Consider the following 26468-nt stretch of genomic DNA (forward strand, 5'->3'; position numbering starts at 1 on the left):
TTGGAGTTTCAGCTTTAGCATCAGTCCTTCCAATGAACACCCAGGATTGATCTCCTTTAGAATGGACTGGTTGGATCTCTTTGCAGTCCAAGGGACTCTCAAGAGTCTTCTCCAGCACCACTGTTCAAAAGCAACAATTCTTCAGCGATCAGCTTTCTTCACAGTCCAACTCTCACATCCATACATGACCACGGGAAAAACCATAGTCTTGACTAGACGGACCTTGGTTGGCAAAGTAATGTCTCTGCTTTTTAATTTGCTATCTAGGCTGGTCACAACTTTCCTTCAAAGGAGCAAGCGTCTTTTAATTTCCTGGCTGCAATCAGCATCTGCAGTGATTTTGGAGGCCCCAAAAATAAACTCTGACACTGTTTCAACTGTTTCCCCATCTATTTCCCATGAAGTGATGGGACCAGATGCCATGATCTTTGTTTTCTGAATGTTGAGCTTCAAGCCAAACTTTTCACTCTCCTCTTTCAGTTTCATCAAGAGGCCTTTGAGATCCTCTTCAATTTCTGCCATAAGGGTGGTGTCATCTGCATATCTGAAGTTATTGATATTTCTCCCGGCAATCTTGATTCCAGCTTGTGCTTCCTCCAGCCCAGCGTTCCTCATGATGTACTCTGCATATAAGTTAAATAAGCAGGGTGACAATATACAACCTTGACATACTCCTTTTCCTATTTGGAAGCAGTCTGTTGTTCCATGTCCAGTTCTAACTGTTGCTTCCTGACCTGCATACAGGTTTCTCAACAGGCAGGTCAGGTGGTCTGGTATTCCCATCTCTTTCAGAATTTTCCATAGTTTATTGTGATCCACACAGTCAAAGGCTTTGACATAGTCAATGAATCAGAAATAGATGTTTTTCTGGAATTCTCTTGTTTTCTCCATGATCCAGTGGATGTTGGCAATTTGATCTCTTGTTCCTTTACCTTTTCTAAAACCTGCTTGAACATCTGGGAGTTCACGGCTCACATATTGCTGAAGCCTGGCTTGGAGAATTTTGAGCATGACTTTACTAGCGTGTGAGATGAGTGCAATTGTGCGGTAGTTTGAGCATTCTTTGGCATTCCGTTTCTTTGGGATTGGAATGAATACTTATCTTTTCCAGTCCTGTGGCCACTGCTGAGTTTTCCAATTTTGCTGGCATATTGAGTGCAGCACTTTCACAGCATCATCTTTCAGGATTTGAAATAGCTCAATTGGAATTCCATCACCTCCACTAGCTTTGTTCGTAGTGATGCTCTTTAAGGCCCACTTGACTTTACATTCCAAGATGTCTGGTTCCAGGTGTGTGATCACGCCTTATTTACAGATAAAACATCTAGAAAAAGATCAGTAAATCATAGAGAACTTGGGCAATATTATAAACCAACTAAATTTATAAAATACATGTATAGAACACTACCCAACAACAGAAGAATGCACATTTTTCTTAATTGCACATGTACATTCTCTAAGGTAAATCATATTAGACCATGAAATAAAAATTCATAAGTTTTAATAGTTCAAAATTATAGAAACTATCTTCTCAGACCATAATGTGTCCAAGGTAGATATCAATAACCAAAGGTAGAAATCAATAACCAAAAGAAAGCTGGAAAATTTGTAATTACATGAAAATTTAACAATATACTATTATTCAACCAATAGGCCAAAGAAGAAATCAGAAGAGAAATTAAAAAATACTTTGTGATGAATGAAAATGAAGCAAAACATACAAAAATGTATAATGAATTAAATGTAATGCTCGTTACATTACATTATGGTTGTAAATCCCTACATTAAAAAAATTAAAATATCTCAAATCAAAAATGTAAATATATATCTTATGAAACTATCAAAAGAACAAACTAAACCCAAAACCAGCAGAATAAAAGGAAATAATAATAAATATTAGTGCAGAAATAAATGAAATAGAATGTAGAAAAGTAATCAAATCAGTGAAATCAATGAAACCACAAGTTACTTTTTTGAAAAGATCAACAAAATTGAGAGAGGCAATAGTTGCACAACATTGGGAATACACAAAATGCCACTGAATCATACACTTTATAGTGTTAATTGTATGAGAATTTCACCTCAAAAAAAGACAAGTACCTAAGGGTGAGTGCATGTGTACTAAGTTGCTTCAGTCATGTCTGATTCTTTGTCACCCTATGGACTGTAGCACACCAGGCATACTGGAGTGGTTGTTATGCTCTCCTCCAGGGGATCTTCCAGACCCAGGGATTGAACCCAGGTCTCCTGCATTTTCTGCATCGGCAGGCAGGTTCTTTACCACCAGCACCACCTGGGAAACCTGTACCTAAGAGTATGCTGGTACAATTCTTAAAATATAACAGAAAGAGCAAAAAGTTTCCAAAGGGAAAATATTTTAAAGAGAAAAAAATATTCAGATTTTTCATCTGCAGACTGGAATCTTGATGATAGTGAAAAGGCATCTGTGTGCTACTCAGAGGATGGGGGGCAATCTTTACCATTCAGTCTCAATGCTGTCCTGGCTGGCTCAGCAGTAAAGAATCTGCCTGCAGTGCAGGAGACTCAGGTTCAATCCCTGGGTCGAGAAGATTCCCTTGGCGAAGGAAATGGCCACCCACTCCAGTATTCTTGCTTGAGAAATCCCATGGAGAGAGGAGCCTGCTGGGCTACAGTCCATAGCGTCACAAAAGAGTTGGATATGACTTAGTGACTAAACAAGGGAAGACATTAGCACTTAAATAAGGATGGTTTTTCCTTTGGTCATGTATGGATGTGAGAGTTGGACTGTGAAGAAAGCTGATCGCTGAAGAACTGATGCTTTGGAACTGTGGTGTTGGAGAAGACTCTTGAGAGTCCCTTGTACTGCAAGGAGATCCAACCAGTCCATTCTAAAGGAGATCAATCCTGGGTGTTCATTGGAAGGACTGATGCTAAAGCTGAAACTCCAATACTTTGGCCACCTCATGCGACGAATTGACTCACTGGAAAAGACTCTGATGCTGGGAAAGATTGGGGACGGGAGGAGAAGGGGACAACAGAGAACGAGATGGCTTGATGGCATCACCGACTCGATGGACATGAGTTTGAGTGAACTCCGGGAGTTGGTGATGGACAGGGAGGCCTGGCGTGCTGTGATTCATGGGGTCGCGGAGAGTCGGACACGACTGAGCGACTGAACTGAACTGAACTGAAGGATTCAGAGAGTATATCACTCACAGAGCCTATTTGAGAAAAATCCTCAAAAAAGTTGTCCATCAAATAAGAAGTTAATCTTAGCAGTAGGTGGGATTTTCAGGTGGTACTAGTGGTAAAGAACCGACCTGCCAATACAGGAGACATAAGAGACACGAGTTCAATCCCTGCATTGGGAAGATTCCTTGGAGGAGGAAGAATAATGGCAACCCACTCCAATATTCTTGCCTGGAGAATCCCATTGACAGAGGAGTCTGGCAGGCTACAGTCCATAGGGTCTCAAAGAGTCAGACACAACTGAAGTGACTTAGAAACCACTTGAAACAGTAGGGAAAGATAAAGAATAAACAGTGGTAAGCAAAAAACCACACAACAATTTTAATTAAACTGCATGGATGATGATAATGTAAGATCAAGAAGAGATAGAAAGAATACACAGAAAAAATGCACAAAGAAGATCTTAATAATCCAAATAACCATGATGGTGTGGTCACTTACCCAGAGCCAGACATTTTGGGGTGTTAAGTAAAGTGGGCCTTGGGAAGCACTGCTATCAATAAAGCTAGTAGAGGTGATGGAATTCCAGCAGAGCTATTTAAAATCCTAGAAGCTGATGCTATCAAAGTACTTCACTCAATATGTCAGCAAGTTTGAAAAACCCAGCAGTGGCCACAGGACTGGAAAAGGTCAATCCTCATCCCACTTCCCAAGAAGGGCAAAACTAAAGAATGTTCAAAGCACTGGACAATTACACTCATCTTCCACGCTGGTAAGGTTATGCTCAAAATCCTCCAAGCTAGGCTTCAGCATTATACCAACCAAGAAATTTCAGATGTTCAGGTTGGGTTTAGAAAAGGCAGAGGGATCAGAGATCAAATTGCCAACATCCACTTTCTTGCTTTCATAAAGAAAGCAAGAGGATTTCAGAAAAACATCTACCTCTGTTTCATTGACTACATTAAAGCCTTTGACTGTGTGGATCATAACAAATTGTGGAAAACTCTTAAAGAGAGGGAAATACCAGACCATCTTATCTCTCTCCTGTGAAACCTGTATGCATTTCAAGAAGCAACAGTTAGAACCTTGTATGGAACAACTGACTGGTTCAGGATTGAGAAAGGACTATGACAAGGCTGTTTAGTGTCACCCTGTTTCTTTAACTTACATGCATAGCACGTTATGGGAAGTGAGTTGGATGAGTTACAAGCTGGACTCAATATTGCCGGGAAAAATATCAACAATCTCAGATATGCAGATCATATCACTCTAATGGCAGAAAGTGAAGAGGAACTAAAGAGCCTCTGGATAAGGGTTGTGGAGGAGAGTGAAAAAGCCAACTTAAAACTCGGTATTAAAAAAACTAAGATCATGGCATCTGGTCTCATCACTTCATGGCAAATAGAAGGGGAAAAGGCAGAAGCAGTGACAGATTTCCTGGTTTTGGGCTCTAAAATCACTGCAGATGGTGACTGCAGCCATAAAATTAGAAGACAATTGCTTCTTGGCAGAAAAGCTATGAAAAACCTAGGCAGTGTGTTAGAAAGTGAAGACATCAATCACTTTGCCAACAAATGTCCATACAGTCAAGGCTATGGTCTTTCCAGTAGTCATGTACAGATGAGAGAATTGGACCATAAAGAAGGCAGAGCACCAAAGAATTGATGCTTTCCAACTGTGGTGCTGGAGAAAACTTTTGAGTGTCCCTTGGACAGCAAGGAGATCAAACCAGTCAATCTTAAAGGAAATCAACACTGAATACTCATTGGAAGGACTGATGCTGAAGCTCTAATACTTTGGCCACCTGATGTGAAGAGCCAACTCATTGGAAAAGACCCTGATACTGGGAAAGATTGAAGGCAGGAGGATAAAGGGATGACAGAGGATGAGATTGTTGAGTGGCATCACTGATTCAATGGAAGTGAACTTGGGCAAACTCTGGGAGATGGTGAGGGACAGGGAAGCCTGGTACGCTGTAGTCCATGGGGTCTCAAAAAGTCAGAAACGACTTGACTACTGAACAACAACATCAAAGATTCTTGAAATAAAGATGTAATATTTTCAGAGAAAATCTAATAAATGTCTAGAAACAGAACACTTAAATAAGTCAGTGAAACCTTCAAATTGGAAGAATATTGCAGGGGGAGGTATAAGAATAGTACAAGGCTGAGCAGGGGATGTGGGCTAGTGAATGTTCTGCATTTTCATTCCAGTTGTGATGGTAGTGAGCAACAGGGAATAAAGAGAAGGATGGGTATTATTTGACCATGTTAATATAATAGTGAAGAAGTTTATGTATTAAGGAGATGAGTACTTATGTATTAAGGGAATGAGAAGTACAAAGGCATTTTGGAAGTACTAAGGAATAGACAAAGAAAAAATGAAAGGAAATCTGACCTCAGCTCTCAGTAGCGCTGCCCTAGTTGTCCACCCCTCCTTCTTGAAACACTTTCCTTCTTTGGCTTTTCTGACCCTGAACTTACCTGGTCTTCCCCACTGGCTCTTCCTTCTCCACCTCTCCCAATGGACCTGAATCCTCTGGTGGTCAGTGCTATGCCCTTTCCTTCCCTAGCTATAGTCACCTAATCCCTAGGTGATTTTAGCTAATTCCACGACTGTAAGTAGCATGACTGCACTGAGGGCCACATTTCCAGCCTGGACACCTCCCCCCAGGCTTAACCCATCTATGTGGCCCATTTACCATCTGTTCTTGAAAGCTAGAGTTAACAGACTAAAGCTGAATTCTTGTGTTATGCCTACCTTCACCCCAAACCTGCTCCTCCCCAGACTTTAATGTTATTTTCAGCTCAATAAATGTCACTCCATCTACTCAGTTGTTTAAGCCAAAAACCTAGAAATCATCTTTGATTCTTCTTTTCCTTCTCTCTGACATCCAGTCCATCAGCACTCTCTATAAGTCTACCTCCAAAATTTCCTGAATCTCCCCATTTCTCCTCATTCCCTACCACCATTCTTCTCTCACTTAACCTATTGCAAAAGCCTCTGAACTGGGATCCTTTTTCCACTTTTTGCCTTCCTCTAAACCATTATGCACACAGTATGGATTCTAAAGTGATCAATAAAAATGTAAACCAAATATTTGTTGCTGTTGCTAAGTCACTTCAGTTGTGTCCGATTCTGTGTGACCCCATAGACGGAAGCCCACCAGGCTCCTCAGTCCCTGGGATCCTCCAGGCAAGAACACTGGAGTGGGTTGCCATTTCCTTCTCCAATGTGTGAAAGTGAAAAGTGAAAGTGAAGTCACTAAGTCGTGCCCGACCCTTAGCGACCCCATGGACTGCAGCCTACCAGGCTCCTCCATCCATGGAATTTTCTAGGCAAGAGTACTGGAGTGGCTTGCCATTGTCTTCTCCTGAACTACATATTACTCTGCTGAAAACCATTTCGCAGCGTTCTGTGGCAATCAAATCCATCCAAACCACCTACAAACCCTGCAAAGCCTTTCCTGCCTCAGTCTGTCTTCAGATCTCTTCTTCACTCAGTCCGCTCCAGGCACAGTCCTATGTTCATCCCACATGGAGATCACAATCTTTTGTACACTGGAAACTTTGTACATGCACTTTCTGTGCCCGGAAGAATTCATTCTGTCCTATAATCATTCAGAACTCACTTTAGATGTCACACCTTTTAAGGGGACTTTCTTAATAAAGCATCCATGCTTCACACGTCCATTAAACCACCAGTCATGCTCAAAATTCTCCAAACCAGGCTTCAGCAATATGTGAACCGTGAACTCTCAGATGTTCAAGCAGGTTTTAGAAAAGGCAGAGCCACCAGAGATCAAATTGCCAACATCCGCTGGATCATGGAGAAAGCAAGAGAGTTCCAGAAAACCATATATTTCTGCTTCATTGACTATGCCAAAGCCTTTGACTGTGTGGATCACAATAAACTGTGGAACATTCTGAAAGAGATGGGAATCCCAGACCACTTGACCTGCCTCTTGAGAAACCTGTATGCAGGTCAGGAAGCAACAGTTAGAACTGGACATGGAACAACAGACTGGTTCCAAATAGGAAAAGGAGTGTGTCAAGGCTGTATATTGTCACCCTGTTATTTAACTTATATGCAGAGTACAGCATGAGGAACGCTGGGCTGGAAGAAGCACAAGCTGGAATCAAGATTGCCAGGAGAAATATCAATAACCTCAGATAGGCAGATGACACCACCCTTATGGCAGAAAGTGAAGAGGAACTCAAAAGCCTCTTGATGAAAGTGAAAGAGGAGAGTGAAAAGGTTGGCTTGAAGCTCAACATTCAGAAAACAAAGATCATGGCATCTGGTCCCATCACTTCATGGGAAATAGATGGAAAAACAGTGGAGACAGTGTCAGATTTTATTTTTTTGGACTCCAAAATCACTGCAGATGCTGATTGCAGCCATGAAATTAAAAGACGCTTACTCCTTGGAAGGAAAGTTATGACCAACCTAGATAGTATATTAAAAAGCAGAGACATTACTTTGCCAACCAAGGTCCGTCTAGTCAAGGCTATGGTTTTTCCTGTGGTCAAGTATGGATGTGAGAGTTGGACTATGAAGAAGGCTGATCGCCAAAGAATTGATGCTTTTGAACTGTGGTGCTGGAGAAGACTCTTGAGAGTCCCTTGTATTGCAAGGAGATCCAACCAGTCCATTCTAAGGGAGATCAATCCTGGGTGTTCATTGGAAGGACTGATGCTAAAGCTAAAACTGCAATACTTTGGCCACCTCATGCGACAAGTTGATTCACTGGAAAAGACTCTGATGCTGGGAAAGGTTGGGGGTGGGAGGAGAAGGGGACGACAGAGAATGAGATGGCTGGATGGCATCACCGACTCGATGGACATGAGTTTGGGTGAACTCCGGGAGTTGGTGATGGACAGGGAGGCCTGGCATGCTGTGATTCATGGGGTCGTGAAGAGTCGGACACGACTGAGTGACTGAACTGAACTGAACTGAACTTATCACATTATCTCTAACTGTCAATCAGCATTCTTGGTTATAAGCAACAGATATCAACTGACTGTGGATGAACATAGACCCTGTTAAACAGTGAAGTAAACCAGAAAGAGAAAAATTAATGTTGATATATGGAAATATATACGCATATATAAGGAAGTAAGAAAATTGGTATTGATGAACTTACTTGCAGAGTAGGTAGAGATACAGACGTAGAGAACAGACTTATGGACACAGCAGGGGAATGAGAGGGTGGGACAATTTGAGAGAGTAGCATTGACATATATACACTTCCCTGTGTAAAATAGCAAGTGGGAAGCAGCTGTATAGCACAGGGAACTCAGCTCAGTGCTTTGTGATGACCTAGAGGACTGGGGTTGGGGGAGGTTCAAGAGGAAGGGAACATGTGTATACCTATGACTGATTCATGTTGTTGTACGGCGGGAACCAGCACAACATTGTAAAGTATTATCCTCCAATTAAAAATAAATTTAAAAAGGATTTAATCCAGTTACATTTAAAGTAATTATTGATATGTATGTTCCTATTGCCATTTTCTTAATTGTTTGGGGTTGATTTCATAGATCTTTTTCTTCTCTTGTATTTCTTGACTATATAAGTCCAAGAAATCAACTGATAGTTAAATATTCATATTAAAGGTGAGCAGGTGGGATCAGACCTTTGAGGGATCCGGGTGACCAGGCTCTGAGATGACTCATCCAGGAGCCACAACAGAACTGGTCCAGAAGAAACTGGTCTGTTACTTCTGACACAGACACAACAGCTTACATCCCATTGACTGGACACTTGACTTGCCTCAGAACTGCTGTCAAAGTTGCTTCAGGCAATCAGGTGGCTGCTTCCATGACTGTCATTGTCAATAACACATATACCATGGTCCTCCTCTCACCATGCAGGAGCTTCTGTTTGGGAGTCTGACTGGAGGAGCCCAGTTTATGTGCTGTCTCTGCTATAAAGGTGGCTGGGAAAGTATCAAGCATTTTCACACTGGGCTGTGTTTCATAAGACAGAAAAATCCATAAATACGAGAAGGGAGTTCAGATGCCAGGCAACTGTTATGAAATCTGTGCCACATCCTTTTTTAACAGCACTTACAAGTATCTGAAATCTTGTACTTTCTCCTGCTTTTTTCAGCAGTCTCCTTGACTACAATGGTAGTTCCATAATAGCAGGGATCTGGTCCCCTTGTTCACCACTGTATCTCTGGCAACCTCAGTTATGCCTACCTCATTAATTTATTGAAAGAAAGTGGACTGAGGGCCCAATGAAAAAAAATTATATCAAATAAGTAGAGTTTCAAGAAAGAGTAATCATATGTCAAATGTCACAAGATGGTCCCATAAGGCTAGGATTTACAAATTGACTAATGACATGTGGATTTGTTAATTTAAAGTAGTCATCAGTATCTCAATCAAGAGCAATTTCAGAGGAGTGGTGGCCAGAAACCAAAAAGCAATGGGTTGAGGGGAAAAAAATGACAGCATCAGAGAATGCTGAAATGATTTTCTTCTAGTGTATAGAAACAATGGGGAAATTGTATTGTTACTCATCAACTTCAATATTTTCAGTTTCTATTTCCTAGAATTAAACCAAAGGCCATATTGGGTGCAAGCTGCAAGAAAAGGAAAGAGCATGAGTCTGGAAGAGTGACAGACATGTGCTTGAATCAAAACTATCAACTTCTAGGCAAGATCAATGCCTAAGCAAGTTTACCTCTGCAGTTTTGTTTCCTTGTCTGTAAAAATGGAGATAATCTTTTTATAAGTGAAAATTAGTGTGATGTGAAGACAGCAGATATAGCATAATGTTTACTCTGCTTTTCTTCCTCCAGGCTTAGCTAGTCCTTCACCAGATTCTCAAGCTGTCAAATACCCCAGCTCTTCCTGCACATTGAAAAGGACTGTGGGAGCATCTGTCCAGCTGACACTGACCTCCTCTTTGTATCCTAACATCCGAGAGATTGAGTGGAATTGGCAACCTGAGGATCATGAGAAAACACAGCTTCTAGTGTCCTGGAAGCCTCAGACCCCTAATCCTGAATGGTATGATCTTGAAGAAATATACAAGCACAGACTCAACCTAACAGAGATGGGTTTCTTGAGCATCAGGAATCTCACCATGAAAATGAGTGGACTATATACAGCAAAAATAAAATTCCACTCAGGAAAATTGAATGAGGAAGAATTTAGACTCTGTTTATATGGTAAGGTGTGGGACTATGCCCCAAGCATGCATTCCAACAACCACTTTATTTAAAGTAAGTTAGCCTAAACTCGGGGTATTTTTTTAAAAGTCTTTTTTAAAGAAATTTTTATGTCTCTTCTGATGCCCTAAAGGTAAAACTAAATTAAAAAAAATTACATCTTAGGGAAAACTAGCTACAATTTCTTTTTGTTGTTTAAAAGTATTCATTTAGAACAAGAACAAAGAAGGGCTTAAGCTTTGTCACCTTTCAGTTAATCCACGTCTAGCAGAACCAAGGTAAGGCGTGACCACATGACCGCCCCTCCCCAGCTTGACCCTCATCCGAAATCCACCCCCTACGCTAGGGACCCACACACAGCTGGTGGAGGGAACGTACAGGATACAGGATGGGCTCCAATGCTACGTATCTCATGAGAAGCAACCAATGAAAGTTTTAAAGCAGAGTGATCATTTGAGAGGCTCCCCAGGAGTGTGACAGTGTGAAAGTAAAACTTTTAATCACTCAGTTGTGACTCTTTGGGACCCCATGGGCTGTAGCCCGCCAGGCCCTTCTCTCCATGGAGTTCTTCAGGCAAGAATACTACAGTGGGTTGCCATAGAGGCCCACTCAAAAGTATACCAAAAAAAAAAAAAAAAAAACTTTCAATAGTAAAATGCTGCAAAAATTGATTCTTAGAAATATACAGTTGTATCAGAAACGTCCTTATTGGTTCCTTCAAAAACTGATTTAAAAGTTCTTTTTTTAAAATTGGAAGCTAATTACTTTACAATATTGTAGTGGCTTTGCCATACATTGACTTGAATCCTCCAGGGGTGTACATGTGCTCCCCTACCTGAACCCCCCAGCAACCTCCCTCCCCATCCCTTCCCTCTGGGTCATTCCAGTTCACCAGACCCTAGCACCCCATCTCATGCATAGAACCAAGACTGACAATTCATTTCACATATGATAATATATATGTTTCAATGCCATTCTCCCAAATCATCCCATCCTTGCCCTCTCCAACAGAGTCCAAAAGACTATTCTATACATCTGTGTCTCTTTTACTGTGTCTCATATAGGGTTATAGTTACCATCTTTCTAAATTCCATATATATGTGCTAGTATACTGTATTGGTGTTTTTCTTTCTGGCTTACTTCACTCTGTATAATAGGCTCCAGTTTCATCCACCTCATTAGAACTTATTCAAATGTATTCTTTTTAATGGTTGAGTAATATTCCATCGTGTATATGTACCACAGCTATCTTATCCATTTGTCTGCTGATGAGCAGCTAGGTTACGTCCATGTCCTGCTTATTATAAACAGTGTTGCGATGAACTTTGGGGTACACGTGTCTCTTTCATGTCTGGTTTCCTCGGTGTGTCTGCCCAGTAGTGGGATTGCTGGGTCACATGGCAGTTCTATTTCCAGTTTTTTAAGGAATCCCCACACTGTTCTCCATAGTGGCTATACTAGTTTGCATTCCGACCAACAGTGTAAGAAGGTTCCCTTTTCTCCACACCCTCTCCAGCGTTTATTCTTGTAGACTTTTGGATACCAGCCATTCTGACTGGAGTGAGATGGTACCTCATTGTGGTTTTGATTTGCATTTTTCTGATAATGAGTGATGTTGAGCATCTTTTCATGTGTTTGTTAGGCATCTGTATGTCTTCTTTGGAGAAATGTCTGTTGAGTTCTTTAGCCCATTTTTTGATTGGGTCGTTTATTTTTCTGGAATTGAGTTGCAGGAGTTGCTTATATATTTTGGAGATTAACTCTTTGATAGTTGCTTCATTTGCTATGATTTTCTCCCATTCTGAAGGCTGTCTTTTCACCTTGCTTATAGTTTCCTTTGTTGTGCAAAAGCTTTTAAGTTTAACTAGGTCCCATTTGTTTATTTTTGCTTTTATTTCCAATACTCTGGGAGGTGGGTCATAGAGGATCCTGCTGTGATTTATGCCAGAGAGTGTTTTGCCTATGTTTTCCTCCAGGAGTTTTATAGTTTCTGGTCTTACATTTAGATCCTTAATCCATTTTGAGTTTATCTTTGTGTATGGTGTTAGAAAGTGTTCTAGCTTCATTCTTTTACAAGTGGTTGACCAGTTTTCCCAGCACCACTTGTTAAAGAGATTTTCTTTTCTCCATTGGATATTCTTACTTCCTTTTTCTTACCTCCTTTGTCCATATTTGCATGGATTTATCTCTGGGCCTTCTATTTTGTTCCATTGATCTATATTTCTGTCTTTGTGCAAGTACCATACTGTCTTGATGACTGTGGCTTTGTAGTAGAGCCTGAAGTCAGGCAGGTTGATTCCTTCAGTTTCATTCTTCTTTCTCAAGATTGCTTTGGCTATTCAAGGATTTTTTTTGGATTTCCATACAAATTGTGAAATTGTTTGTTCTAGTTCTGTGAAAAATACCGTTGGTAGCTTGATAGGAATTGCATTGACTCCACAGATTACTTTTGGTAGTATACTCATTTTCACTATATTGATTCTTCCAATCCATGAACATGGTATATTTCTCCATCTATTTGTGTCCTCTTTGATTTCTTTCACCAGTGTTTTATAGTTTTCTATATATAGGTCTTTTGTTTCTTTAAGTAGATATATTCCTAAGTATTTTATTCCTTTCTTTGCAATGGTGAATGGAATTGTTTCCTTAATTTCTCTTTCTGTTTTCTCATTGTTAATATACAGGAATGCAAGGGATTTCTGTGTGTTGATTTTATATCCTGCAACTGTACTATATTCATTGATCAATTCTAGTAATTTTCTGGTAGAGTCTTTAGGGTTTTCTGTGTAGAGGATCATGTCATCTGCAGTGAGAGTTTTACTTCTTCTTTTCCAGTTTGGATTCCTTTTATGTCTTTTTCTAGTCTGATTGCTATTGCCAAAACTTCCAAAACTATGTTGAATAGTAGTGGTGAGAGTGGGCACCCTTGTCTTGTTCCTGACTTTAGGGGAAATGATTTCAATTTTTCACCATTGAGGATAAGTTTTGCTGTGGGCTTGTCATATATAGCTTTTATTATGTTGAGGTATGTTCCTTCTATTCCTGCTTTCTGGAGGTTTTTTTTTTTTATTATTATAAATGGATGTTGGATTTTGTCAAAGGCTTTCTCTGCATCTGTTGAGATAATCATCTGGTTTTTATCTTTCAATTTGTTAATGTGGTGTATTTTGTTGTTTGATTTGTGGATATTGAAGAATCCTTACCTCTCTGGGATAAAGCCCACTTGGTCATGATGTATGATGTTTTTAATATGTTGTTGGATTCTGTTTGCTAGAATTTTGTAAAGGATTTTTCCATCTATGTTAATCCATGATATTGGCCTGTAGTTTTCTTTTTTTGTGTGTGGCATCTTTGTGTGGTTTTGGTGTTAGGGTGATGGTGGCCTCATAGAATGAGTTTGGAAGTTTACCTTCCTCTGCAATTTTCTGGAAAAATTTGTGTAGGATAGATGTTAGCTCTTCTCTAAATTTTTGGTAAAATTCAGCTGTGAAGCCGTCTGGACCTGGGCTTTTGTTTGCTGGAAGATTTCTGATTACAGTTTCAATTTCCGTGCTTGTGATGGGTCTGTTAAGATTTTCTATTTTTCCTGGTTCATTTTTGGAAAGTTGTACTTTTCTAAGGATTTGTCTATTTCTTCCAAGTTGTCCATTTTATTGCCTTAGTTGCTGATAGTTTTCTGTTATGATCCTTTGTATTTCTGTGTTGTCTGTTGTGATCTCTCTCCTTTCATTTCTAATTTTGTTGATTTGATTCTTCTCCCTTTGTTTCTTGATGAGTCTGGCTAATGGTTGGTCAATTTTATTTAACCAACTTTTGGCTTTGTTGATTTTTGCTACGGTCTTTTTTGTTTATTTTGCATTATTTCTGCCCGAATTTGTAAGATTTCTTTCCTTCTACTAACCCTGGGGTTCTTAATTTCTTTCTTTTCTAGTTGCTTTAGGTGTAAAGTTAGGTTATTTATTTGACCTTTTTCTTGTTTCTTGAGGTATGCCTGTATTGCTACGAACCTTCCCCTTAGCACTGCTTTTACAGTGTCCCACAGGTTTTGGTTTGTTACGTTTTCATTTTCATTCATTTCTATGCAGATTTTGATTGCACATTTGATTTCTTCTCTGATTAGTTTGCTTTTTTTTTTTTGCATTCCTTTTTCATGGGGATAGTCTTGGTCCCTGTCTCCTGTACAATGTCATGAACCTCCATCCAGAGTTCATCAGGCACTCTATCTATCAGATCTAGACCCTTAAATCTATTTCTTACTTCCACTGTATAATCATAAGGGATTTTATTTAGGTCACATCTGAATGGTCTAGTGGTTTTCTCTACTTTCTTCAATTTCAGTCTGAATTTGGCAATAAGGAGTTCATGATCTGAGCCACAGTCAGCTCCTGGTCTTGTTTTTGCTAACTCTATAGAGCTTCTCCATCTTTGGCTGCAAAGAATGTAATCAATCTGATTTCGGTGTTGACCATCTGGTGATGTCCATGTGTAGAGTCTTCTCTTGTGTTGTTGGAAGAGGGTGTTTGCTATGACCAGTGCGTTCTCTTGACAAAACTCTTTTAGCCTTTGCCCTGCTTCATTCCGTGCTCCAAGGCCAAATTTGCCTGTTACTCCAGGTGTTTCTTGACTTCCTACTTTTGCATTCCAGTCCCCTATAATGAAAAAGACATCTTTTTTGGGTGTTAGTGCTAAAAGGTCTTGTAGGTCTTCATAGAACCGTTCAACTTCGGCTTCTTCAGCATTACTGGTTGGGACATAGACTTGGATAACTGTAATATTGAATGGTTTGCCTTGGAAACAAACAGAAATCATTCTGTCCTTTTTAAGATTGCATCCAAGTACTGCATTTCAGACTCTTTTGTTGACCATGATGGCTACTCCATTTCTTCTAAGGGATTCCTGCCCACAGTAGTAGATATAATGGTCATCTGAGTTAAATTCACCCATTCCAGTCCATTTTAGTTCGCTGATTCCTAGAATGTCTACGTTCACTATTGTCATCACCTGTTTGACCACTTCCAATTTGCCTTGATTCATGGACCTAACATTCCAGGTTCCTATGCAATATTGCTCTTTACAGCATCGGACCTTGCCTCTATCACCAGTCATATCCACAACTGGGTATTTGTTTTGCTTTGGCTCCATCCTTTCATTGTTTCTGGAGTTATTTCTCCACTGATCTCCAGTAGCATACTGGCCACCTACCGACCTGGGGAATTCCTCAGTCAGTATCATATCATTTTGCCTTTTCATACTGTTCATGGGATTCTCAAGGCAAGTATACTGAAATGGTTTGCCATTCTCTTCTCCAGTGGACCACATGCTATCAATCTCTCCACCATGACCCGTCCATCTTCGGTGGCCCCACATGGCATGTCTTAGGTTCACTGAGTTAGACAGGGCTGTGGTCCATGTGATCAGATGAACTAGTTTTCTGACCCCATGGAAAAGGAATGCAAAAAAGCAAAATGGCTGTCTGAGGAGGCCTAACAAATAGCTGTGAAAAGAAGAGAAGCGAAAAGCAAAGGAGAAAAGGAGAAATATAAGTATCTGAATGCAGAGTTCCAAAGAATAGCAAGGAGAGATAAGAAAGCCTTCCTCAGTGATCAATGCAAAGAAGTAGAGGAAAACAACAGAATAGGAAAAACAAGAGATCTTTTCAATAAAATTAGAGATATCAAGGGAACATTTCATGCAAAGATGGGCTCGATAAAGGACAGAAATTGTATGCACCTAACAGAAGCAGAAGGTATTAAGAAGAGGTGGCAAGAATACACAGAACTGTACAAAAAAGATCTTCACGATGAATATAATCATGATGGCGTGGTCACTCACCTGGAGGCAGACATCTTGGAATGTGAAGTCAAGTGGGCCTTAGAGAGCATCACTACAAACAAAGCTAGTGGAGGTGATGGAATTCCAATTGAGCTATTTCAAATCTTGAAAGATGATGCTGTGAAAGTGCTGCACTCAATATGCCAACAAATTTGGAAAACTCAGCAGTGGCCACAGAACTGGAAAAGGTCAGTCTTCATTCCAATCCCAAAGAAAGGCAATGCCAAAGAGTGGTCAAACTACCACACAATTGAACTCATCTCACACGCTAATAAAGTCATGCTCAAAATTCTCAAAGCCAGGCTTCAGCAATATGTGAACCATGAACCTCCATATGTTCAAGCAGGTTTTAGAAAAGGCAGAGGAACCAGAGATCAAATAGCCAACATCCGGCTGATCATGGAGAAAGCAAGAGAGTTCTAGAAAAACATCTATTTCTGCTTCATTGAGTATGCCAAAGTCTTTGACTGTGTGGATCACAATACACTGGAAAATTCTGAAAGAAATAGGAATACCAGACCACCTGACTTTCCTCTTGAGAAATCTGTATGCAGGTCAGGATGCAACAGTCAGAAATGTATATGGAACAACAGACTGGTTCCAAATAGGAAAAGGAGTACGTCAAGGCTGTATATTGTCACCTTGCTTATTTAACTTGTATGCAGAGTACATCATGAAGAACACTGGGCTGGAAGAAGCACAAGCTGAAATAAAAATTGCTGGGAGAAATATCAGTAACCTCAGATATGCAGATAACACCACACTTATGACAGAAAGTGAAGAGGAACTCAAAAGCCGCTTGATGAAAGTGAAAGAGGAGAGTGAAAAGTTTGGCTTGAAGCTCAGCATTCAGAAAACGAAGATCATGGCATCTAGTCCCATCACTTCATGGGAAATAGATGGGGAAACAGTGGAAACAGTGTCAGACTTTATTTTTTTGGGCTCCAAAATTAATGCAGATGCTGATTGCAGACAGGAAATTAAAAGACGCTTACTCCTTGGAAGGAAAGTTATGACCAACCTAGATAGCATATTAAAAAGCAGAGACATTACTTTGCCAACGAAGGTCCATCTAGTCAAGGCTATGGTTTTTCCCGTGGTCATGTATGGATGTGAGAGTTGGACTGTGAAGAAAGCTGATCGCTGAAGAATTGGTGCTTTTGAACTGTGGTGTTGGAGAAGACTCTTGAAAGTTCCTTGGACCGCAAGGAGATCCAACCAGTCCATTCCAAAGGAGATCAATCCTGGGTGTTCATTGGAAGGACTGATGCTAAAGCTGAAACTCCAATACGTTGGCCACCTCATGTGACGAGTTGACTCACTGGAAAAGAGTCTGATGCTAGGAAGGATTAGGGGCAGGAGGAGACAGGGACGACAGAGAATGAGATGGCTGGATGGCATCACCAACTCGATGGACATGAGTTTGAGTGAACTGTGGGAGTTGGTGATGGACAGGGAGGCCTGGCGTGCTGTGATTCATGGGGTTGCAGAGAGTCGGACACGACTGAGTGACTGAACTGAACTGTGATTATTTAGTTATTCAGCAGCGTGTTGTTCAGCCTCCATATGTTGGCATTTTTAATAGTTTTCCTCCAGTAATTGATATCTAATCTTACTGCATTGTTGTCAGAAAAGATGCTTGGAGTGATTTCAATTTTTTTGAATTTACCAAGGCTAGATTTATGGCCCAGGATGTGATCTATCCTGGAGAAGGTTCCGGGTGCGTTCAAGAAAAAGGTGAAATTCATTGTTTTGGGGTGAAATGTCCTATAGATATCAATTAGGTCTAACTGGTCTATTGTATCATTTAAAGTTTGTGTTTCCTTGTTAATTTTCTGTTTAGTTGATCTATCCATAGGTTGAGTGGGGGTATTAAAGTCTACCACTATTATTGTCTTATTATTAATTTCCCCCTTCATACTTGGTAGCATTTGTCTTACATATCGTGGTACTCCTATGTTGGGTACATATATATTCATAATTGCTGTATCTTCTTGGATTGATCCTTTGATCACTATGTAGTGTCCTTCTTTGTCTCTTTTCACAGCCTTTATTTTAAAGTCTATTTTATCTGATATGAGTATTGTTACTCCTGCTTTCTTTTGGCCTTTATTTCCGTGGAATATCTTTTTCCAGCCCTTCACTTTCAATCTGTATGTGTCCCTTGTTTTGAGGTGGGTCTCTTTTAGACAACATATATAAGGGTCTTGTTTTTGTATCCATTCAGCCAGTCTTTGTCTTTTGGTTGGGGCATTCAACCCATTTACATTTAAGGTAATTATTGATAAGTATGATCCCGTTGCCATTTACTTTGTTGTTTTGTGTTCGAGTTTATACACCCTTTCTGTGTTTCCTGTCTAGAGAAGATCCTTTAACATTTGTTGGAGAGCTGGTTTGGTGATGCTGAATTCTCTCAGCTTTTGCTTGTGTGTAAAGCTTTTGTTTTCTCCTTCATATTTGAATGAGATCCTTGCTGGGCTGTAGGTTATTTTCTTTCATCACTTTAAGTATGTCCTGCTGTTCTCTCCTGGCCTGAAGAGTTTCTATTGAATCCCCTTGTGTGTTATTTGTTGTTTTTTCCGTTGCTGTTTTTAATAGTTGTTCTTTGTGTTTGATTTTTGTTAATTTTATTAATTTGTGTCTTGGGGTGTTTTGTCTTGGCTTCATCCTGTTTGGGACTCTCTAGGTTTCGTGGACTTGGGTGACTGTTTTCTTCCCCATTTTAAGGAAATTTTCACCTATTATCTCCTCAAGTATTTTCTCATGGTCTTTCTTTTTGTCTTCTACTGGGACTCCTAAGATTCGAATGTTGGGGCATATAGCATTGTCCCAGAGGTCTCTGAGTTTGTCCTCATTTTAATTCTTTTTCTCTTTTTTCCTCTCTGCTTCATTTATTTCTACCATTCTATCTTCTACTTCTGGAGAAGGAAATGGTATCCCACTCCAGTATTCTTGCCTGGAGAATCCCATGGATGGAGAAGACTGGTAGGCTACAGTCCACGGAGTCGCAAAGAGTCGGAGACAACTGAGTGACTGAACAGAACAGAACAGATCTTCTACTTCACTTATCCTATCCTCTGCCTCCGCTATTCTACTGTTGGTTACCTCCAGAGTGTTTTTGAAATCATTTATTACATTATTCATTATATATTGACTCTTTTTTATTTCTTCTTGGTCCTTGTTAAATATTTCTTGCATCTCAATCCTTGTCTCCAGGCTATTTTTCTGTAACTCTATTTTGTTTTTAAGATTTTGGATCATTTTCACTATCGTTATTTGAAATTCTTTATCAGGTAGTTTCCCTATCTCTTCCTCTTTTGTGTGGTTTGGTGGGCATTTATCCTCTTCCTTTACCTGCTGAGTATTTCTCTGCCTTTTCATCTTGTTTATATTGCTGTGTTTGGGGAGGCCTTTCTGTATTCTGGCAGTTTGTGGTTCCTCTTTATTGTGATGCTTCCTTGCTGTGGGTGGGGTTGGATGGGTGGCTTGTCAAGGTTTCCTGGTTAGGGAAGGTTGTGTCAGTGTTCTGGTGGGTGGAGCTGGCTTTCTTCTCTGTTCTTGGGAATTCCCAGTGGTTGGGTCTCTGTGCTTTCACTGTCAAAGGTGCTAAGGGCACAGGTTCAATCCCTGATTGGGGAAAAAGATCTGGCAAGCTGCCAAAAAGAAAAAAAAAAAACAAAAACCTTGTTCCTGAAAACAAAATATTACTCCATGCTTTAGGGAATGTTGACTTAAAAGTTCTTAAGTGACAAAAAGATTTTGGCAAAACTGAAACAACAAAACTGGGTGGAAAAAAAACACCAAGTAGGAGTTTTGAATGATTGAATTAGTTATTATGTAAATTTTTTTTAAAACTAGTTGATCTGACGTCCAGTTAGAGAGATTTTGGAACAAAGCTTTGTCCTAGACTCAAGTCAAAGATACCAGAGAAGACCCAACGCCTGCTCCCTGGAGCTCCCAGGCCAGTAAGTAGTCCAACACCTGCCCTCCTGAGCAGAGAGTACAATGGAGAAACACAGGAAAGAGTGAGAATTTGGTTCAGAGAAGGAGTATCTAACCTGCCAGAGCTCTCTGCCATCAGTTGTTTTTGCCTCCATCCTCCACCACCTCTGTTTGGGTTATCACATCAGCCTCCTGACTGGTTTCTCTTTTGCCTTCCGAATCACCTCCATGCAGCTGATATTTTGATCTTCTTTAAAATGTAGTGCTCTTCCTGTTTACCTTTTTAACACCAAACAGGCCCCATTACCATTCTGAACAGAATAAATGGCACTCAGAAAAAGAAGTCCAACTCTGCACAGGATCTGGTCCCTGGCTTCCTCTTCAGCCTTGCTTCCCAACACTTTCCTCCATGTGCCAAAGTCCGAATTTTCTACACTTCTCCTTGCCACCTGACCGTTTCCTTCTTGACATAACACTGGTGGCTCTCCCAGGGATATCCATCTCAAAAGACATTCTCTGCACACCTCACCTAGGGGAAGCCAGGGAGGAGTGGGGGGATTGGAAATCTTATAAGAAGAGGCTAGGTTGACTAGGTTGACTATCCAAGTTGGGTTTTTCTGTTGATAAGATCCAAAAAACATATTAGTTGCTCCCTGGCCCCCAGCTTCTGATTCCTGAGCTTGTCTTTCTCTCCTCCTTGGCTGATAAATTCTTTGCATAGATTTCTTAGTGACATAATACCAATAGAGTTTCATCCTATCCCTTTTGGCATCAAGAAATGGAAGTCTATTTAAATTAGTCAATAAAGAGTGTTTCTGTGATAAAAATACATAGATCTCTAGGAACAAGCTCAGTAAAGGAGTTCCTCTGGCCCTCATGCTCACGGGAACTGAAAAACTGACCGGGGCTCACTTCTGTATTCAGGAACCACGTACTCGCTCCTCTTCTTTTTCAGTGTCTCTCTCTCTCTCCTCCTTTCCTATCATCTTTCTTCTCCTGGGCCTCTCCAAGTGGAACATATTCTGATTGTCAAGGCCTGGGACTTGTGCTGTCATGTGTAACCAGGGTCAGAGTGCTTTGACTAACAAGTCATATGAAACCCACAATGGTGGAGCAAAAGAAGAGTTGCTTGAAAAAGTAGAAGTGGTACTAGCTGGCTTCCCTTTGTCTTACTTCCAACTTATCTGATAATTCACCAGTTCCCTTATTGAATCTTACAATAATACTTGCTTACTTACCACTGCTGTGGAACTAAGTACTCATCACAGCATGAGAGATCCGCCATCAGTTAATGCCAGTGTTCTAGCCTTGTTTCAAGCTGAACACATTGTTCTTCAAATACAGCCTTTCTCTCTCTCTTACCTCATGGGCTTTCAGAATTGTCATGTCCTGTAAAGGCTTTTCTCATCCCTGTTAAATGAGTATGTCCATTTTGAAGTCTTCAAGTTCTTTTCCTAATTCTTTTATGGATCATATTTCTCTCTGACTTGCACTACAATTATTTGTGTGTGGTCTGCTGTCCACTTGGAAACAGGGGCCATGCCTTACTTTTCTTGCATCTGTCTGATGTTTTATACAGGCCCCAGGAGGCATTCAAGTATTCCTTTAAACAAATAGATTTAAACAATTTTTAAAGAAAATTATAGAAATGTACCTAATTTTTCTATGATTTTTATGTTATTCAGTCTTTATTAATATTCCTTTACCTATTGAAAAGAGCTTAACAAAAGTTCATAAAAACACAAGAGTTTTCTTTCTTTGGTCATTTGGTCACACTCATCCCTGAAACCAAATACTCTTCATGACCTTTATAAGGACAGATCTTTGGCCATGTTTCTAAGACAATGGGTGTATTCAGGTTTGCTGATGCTTCTTAATAAGATTTTGATCATTAACACTTTCTTAGAAAAACATTATTTCACTTATATTTTCAAATCTATTGATACTCAGTTGTATACAGTGTTTCCTTATAAATTTTCATCCTCTCTTATCTCTAGTGGTAGTAGTGTTAGTCAGTCAGTTGTGTCCGACTCTTTGTGACTCCATGGACTGTAGCCCACCAGTCTCCTCTGTTGATGGAATTTCCAGGCAAGAATACTGCGGTGGGTAGCCATTCCCATCTCCAGGGTATCTTCCTGATCCAGGGATCAAACCTGCATTTCCTGCATTGCAGGCAGAGTCTTTACCATTTGAGCCACCAGGGAAGCCCTTCTTTTATCTGTAGTGTGTCCAATTCTCATTCTAAGTGACATTTACTTATTACTTTAAGTGTTTAGTTAGCAATATTTTTTCTTTTGATTGATCTCTTTTTTTAATCAGCTTTGATTTTGCTGATCAAATCTTTTTATTGTTTTCTATGCACGTAAGTTAGTAATATGTTTGACTTCAATTAGCATTAAGCTTGATTTTTAAAGGCTTAGGAAAATGGGGGTTTACTTTTCTCATATAACCAGGAAGTCAAGACGTAACTTTCTCTGGCATCCATGCGTCTATTCAATATTGACCCCTGAGGTGGAGTCTCACTCTATCTTTCTACTCTGCCATCATTGGCACATGGGTTTTGTTCTCATGTTTGTTGCTTTGAAACAGGATGGCTGTTTCTCTAGGTATCATTCTATTAAAAAAAATAGCAAAAAAAGAAAGACAGAGGGAACAATCTTTCCTGTGTTGAAGCTTTCTCTTTTCAGGAGTAAAGATTTTCCTATCACGCAGCAAATTTCCCTTACTTCACTGCTCAGAACAAGTGCAATTATAAGAAAGACTGAAATGGAGAATTTTGCTTTCTAGATTCTTCAATAGACAAAGTCAAGGACAGTGAGGAAAGAGGGACTGAGGGAAACAGAGTGAGTTACCTACCAGATTGGCCACCTGGCCATTAACATCTGTGTTTATCTATGTTACATCCTGTCCTCTAATCCATTTATATCTGCCATAGTAAAACCATCTATTGTAATATTAGTGGATTTGATTTATGCATTTCCAAATCATGTTGCTAGGTACATAGTAATCTAAAATATCTCTGGCCTGCTTAATGTTTTTCATCTCAGATAAAAGCAGTCTACAGTGACTGCTGCCACACCGACAATCATTTGGTTGACATCTTCCTCATCTATTATTTTTCATCTCTCTTTATGATCTTTTTGTATCATTAATATAAATAACATACAGCTGGGTTTACCTAATTTGGGTCTTGGTTTTTTAATAGGGGGATATGGGTGTTCATTGGAAGGACTGATGCTGAAGCTGAAGCTCCAATACTTTGGCCACCTCATGCGACGAGTTGACTCACTGGAAAAGAGTCTGATGCTGGGAGGGATTGGGGGTGGGAGGAGAAGGGGACGACAGAGAATGAGATGGCTGGATGGCATCACCGACTCGATGGACATGAGTTTGAGTGAACTCCGGGAGTTGGTGATGGACAGGGAGGCCTGCCGTGCTGTGATTCATGGGGTCACAAAGAGTCGGACACGACTGAGCGACTGAACTGAACTGAACTGAACTGATAATGCATTCAGATGTATTTTAATTTTTTACATGTATGGACCTATTCCAGACATCTTATTTAATGTTTCTTATCAGTTTTTTTCTTGACTTTTGTTTTATTAATACAGTTTTCTTTTATCCAAACTTCTCTAGCAGTTTGGAAATTATACAAAATTGCACTTTTATTTCACTGTTTACTAAACTTACATTTTTACTTTAACATTTGAAGATAATCAATATTTTTTAATTCTCTAAACAGAATAAGAATGTAAATATGTCTTTACAGTGTCTTCTCAGTGTTTCCCATGTTTTGTTTATTTTATATACAATAATATGTATGGTTACCATATATTGCTATATTATGTATTTACTTATAATTATATAATTATCAGATTGTTGTTGTTGTTCAGTCACTAAGTCATATCCAACTCTTTGTGACATGGTGTACTGCAGCACTCCAGGCTTCCATGATAATTTAGCTGTCTAGACCTAACTAAGCATGGAAGGTTAAGCTGTCAGTAGGCTGGGAATCAGAACCTCTTAGGCCAGGGAGAGTAGGTTCCTTCCCCAGGCCTACAGTTAGAAATCTCACACAGACGTATCACGTGCTGAGAGAGGTGATACATTCAGATTGGCCTCCAATCCTGAATCTCAGATTCTCTCTTGTCCCCTCTCACCCCAGATCCCATCCCCCACCCCCATATCCAGATTCGTTCATCATCTAAAACATCAGGCTGGTGCAACATCAGTCTAGAGTGTGAGATCCCAGGAAACACAGGGAACCTGACAGTGACCTGGCTAAGCCAGGGCCTCCTCAGGCACCTGGAGCAGAAAGGGATACCCCCCAACTCCAGGAACCTAAGCCTCAGCCTGCCTATCAGCCTTGTCAACAGTCACCTCACCTGTGTGGCTAGCAACCCTGCAGAAGAGAAGAATGCAACCTTACACCTGGAGGACATCTGTCCCTGGAGGGGTGAGTGTGATCAGCTAGGAAGGTGATGAAAATGAGACAGCAGAGACTAGGGGAGGGCAAGGCTGGTAAGTCTCAAAGAAAATGGGGGGGGGGGGACTGAGGAACATTTTAAGGCAGTTTATGTGATGCAACCAAAGCACCCCCACCTCAGTGAAGGGCCACAGTCTCATTACAGTCTTGAAACATGCAAATCCAGAAACTGGACCAATTACAGAGACTAATGTTATACCCAGAACATAAATGTGAGACTTGCATGTGTGTACCTCCTTTCCCAACATCAGTGAGCCTGGGAGGCTGAATTAGACGTCAGATCTGAGCAGGGGAGGAGAAAGATCTGAAGAGTAAAGACTGAGGAACTCAGGGCACCCTGCCCCCAACCGTGGAATGCTCCTGTCACCCAGACTCTGGCCCTTACCCTGGGTGGGTGGGACTCGCATAGCACATTCAGGCTGATAGATGCCCAGTTTTTGCTGCATTCCAGACTTGCCCTTTCAAAGGATGGTTACAACCTCTGAGTACATAAACCACAGTTCAACCCTCCTCTGACCAGTGTGAGAGCCTGTGGTCACTACAACCCATTGCTATACTTTCCCCATCAGCCTAGAGCAACACCTTGGTTACGTAGAGGGACTAAGTGAGGTGGGTTATGGGGTGTGAACCCTTACAAAGGAGCCTCAGACTGTGGCATTGTAAAGTGCCTGGGGAGAGAAGTCCCCTACTTTCCCTAGGAATATAAAGCAGGAACAACTGATGTTAGAAAGGAGGTGTAATTACTTGTTCAGCTCCTCCATCCCACCAATGCCCTCCTGACCTGACCTCCTGCCCCATCCCACCAATGCCCTCCTGACTTGACCTCCTGCCCCATCCCACCAATGCCCTCCTGACCTGACCTCCTGCCCCATCCCACCAATGCCCTCCTGACCTCATTGGGGCTCTTGTCTGAATGGTCTCTTTCATTTCCTTTCCTCACTCACTCAGATTTCAGCCCTCACATTGAGTTCCCACTGAGTGCTGATGATGGGGGAAAGGCTCAAAGAAAAATAAGATAAATCCCTGTCCTCAAGGAACTAACAGTGCAGTGGGGGCTTCACCACACACTGGCTGTGAGACTTGAACAGGTTCCTTAACTTTTATAGTTTTTCCATAATATGGATAATAATTGTATCTACTTCACAAGGCTCTTGTGAGAATGAAAAGTAGTCTGCCTAGACGTATCAGCACAGTATCAGATATCAGTAATATCATATCAGAGATATGCAGTAATCTGCAAAGAGATATCAGATATCAGTTATGTGACAGAGAACATGTCAGTAATTATCAGAAGAGAGTTCAAAGAAGGGGAAGAGTAAATTTCTAAGTATAAAAATAGAAAACAACAAAATTCTGTAAAGCAAGTATCCTTCAATTAAAAAATAAATTAATTAAAAAGCAGATGTTAAACAATAAAGTTGGAGAAAATACAAAATATATGGTTTGGGTATGAAAGGGAGGAAGAGAGGAAAGGAGAGAAGGAGGGAGGAAAGAAGGAAGGAAGGAAAAGAAAGAGGGAGGGAAAAATGGAAAGAGGGGGGAAGGAAGGAAGAAAAAGTTGAGCAACTGCTGCCTGAGTTGGGAAAGGCATCACAGATACAGGAACACATGAGATGGGCCTTGAAGGGTGAATAGGAGTTTTCTTGTAGGGTTATAGAAAAGACATCCCAAACAGAGAAAAGAACAAGCCTAAGGTCTATCCTGGGGCTTCCCTGCTGGCTCAGAGGTTAAAGTGTCTGCCTGCAATGCAGGAGACCCAGGTTTGATCCCTGGGTCAGGAAGATCCCCTGGAGAAGGAAATGGCAACCCACTCCAGTATTCTTGCCTGGAGAACCCCATGGAGGAGAGAGCCTG

At 40.6% G+C, this 26468-nt stretch overlaps 1 protein-coding gene across 3 annotated transcripts in view; it reads left to right on the top strand.

Annotated features, from left to right (window-relative positions):
• LOC129541327 (CD48 antigen-like) overlaps positions 1 to 26468 on the top strand; it is a 52886-nt gene that overhangs the window by 20755 nt on the left and 5663 nt on the right. For all 3 annotated transcript variants that reach the window (XM_055403165.2, XM_055403167.2, XM_088835910.1), the window contains exons 3-4: positions 9983 to 10354; positions 24294 to 24584. In XM_055403165.2, coding sequence (XP_055259140.2) covers positions 9983 to 10354; positions 24294 to 24584 — 663 coding nt within the window. The remainder of the gene's footprint in view (positions 1 to 9982; positions 10355 to 24293; positions 24585 to 26468) is intronic.

This window comes from Moschus berezovskii, chromosome 4, assembly GCF_049115385.1.
Source record: "Moschus berezovskii isolate FMDL1 chromosome 4, NW_MosBer_1.0, whole genome shotgun sequence".
Taxonomy (NCBI): Eukaryota; Metazoa; Chordata; class Mammalia; order Artiodactyla; family Moschidae; genus Moschus; species Moschus berezovskii.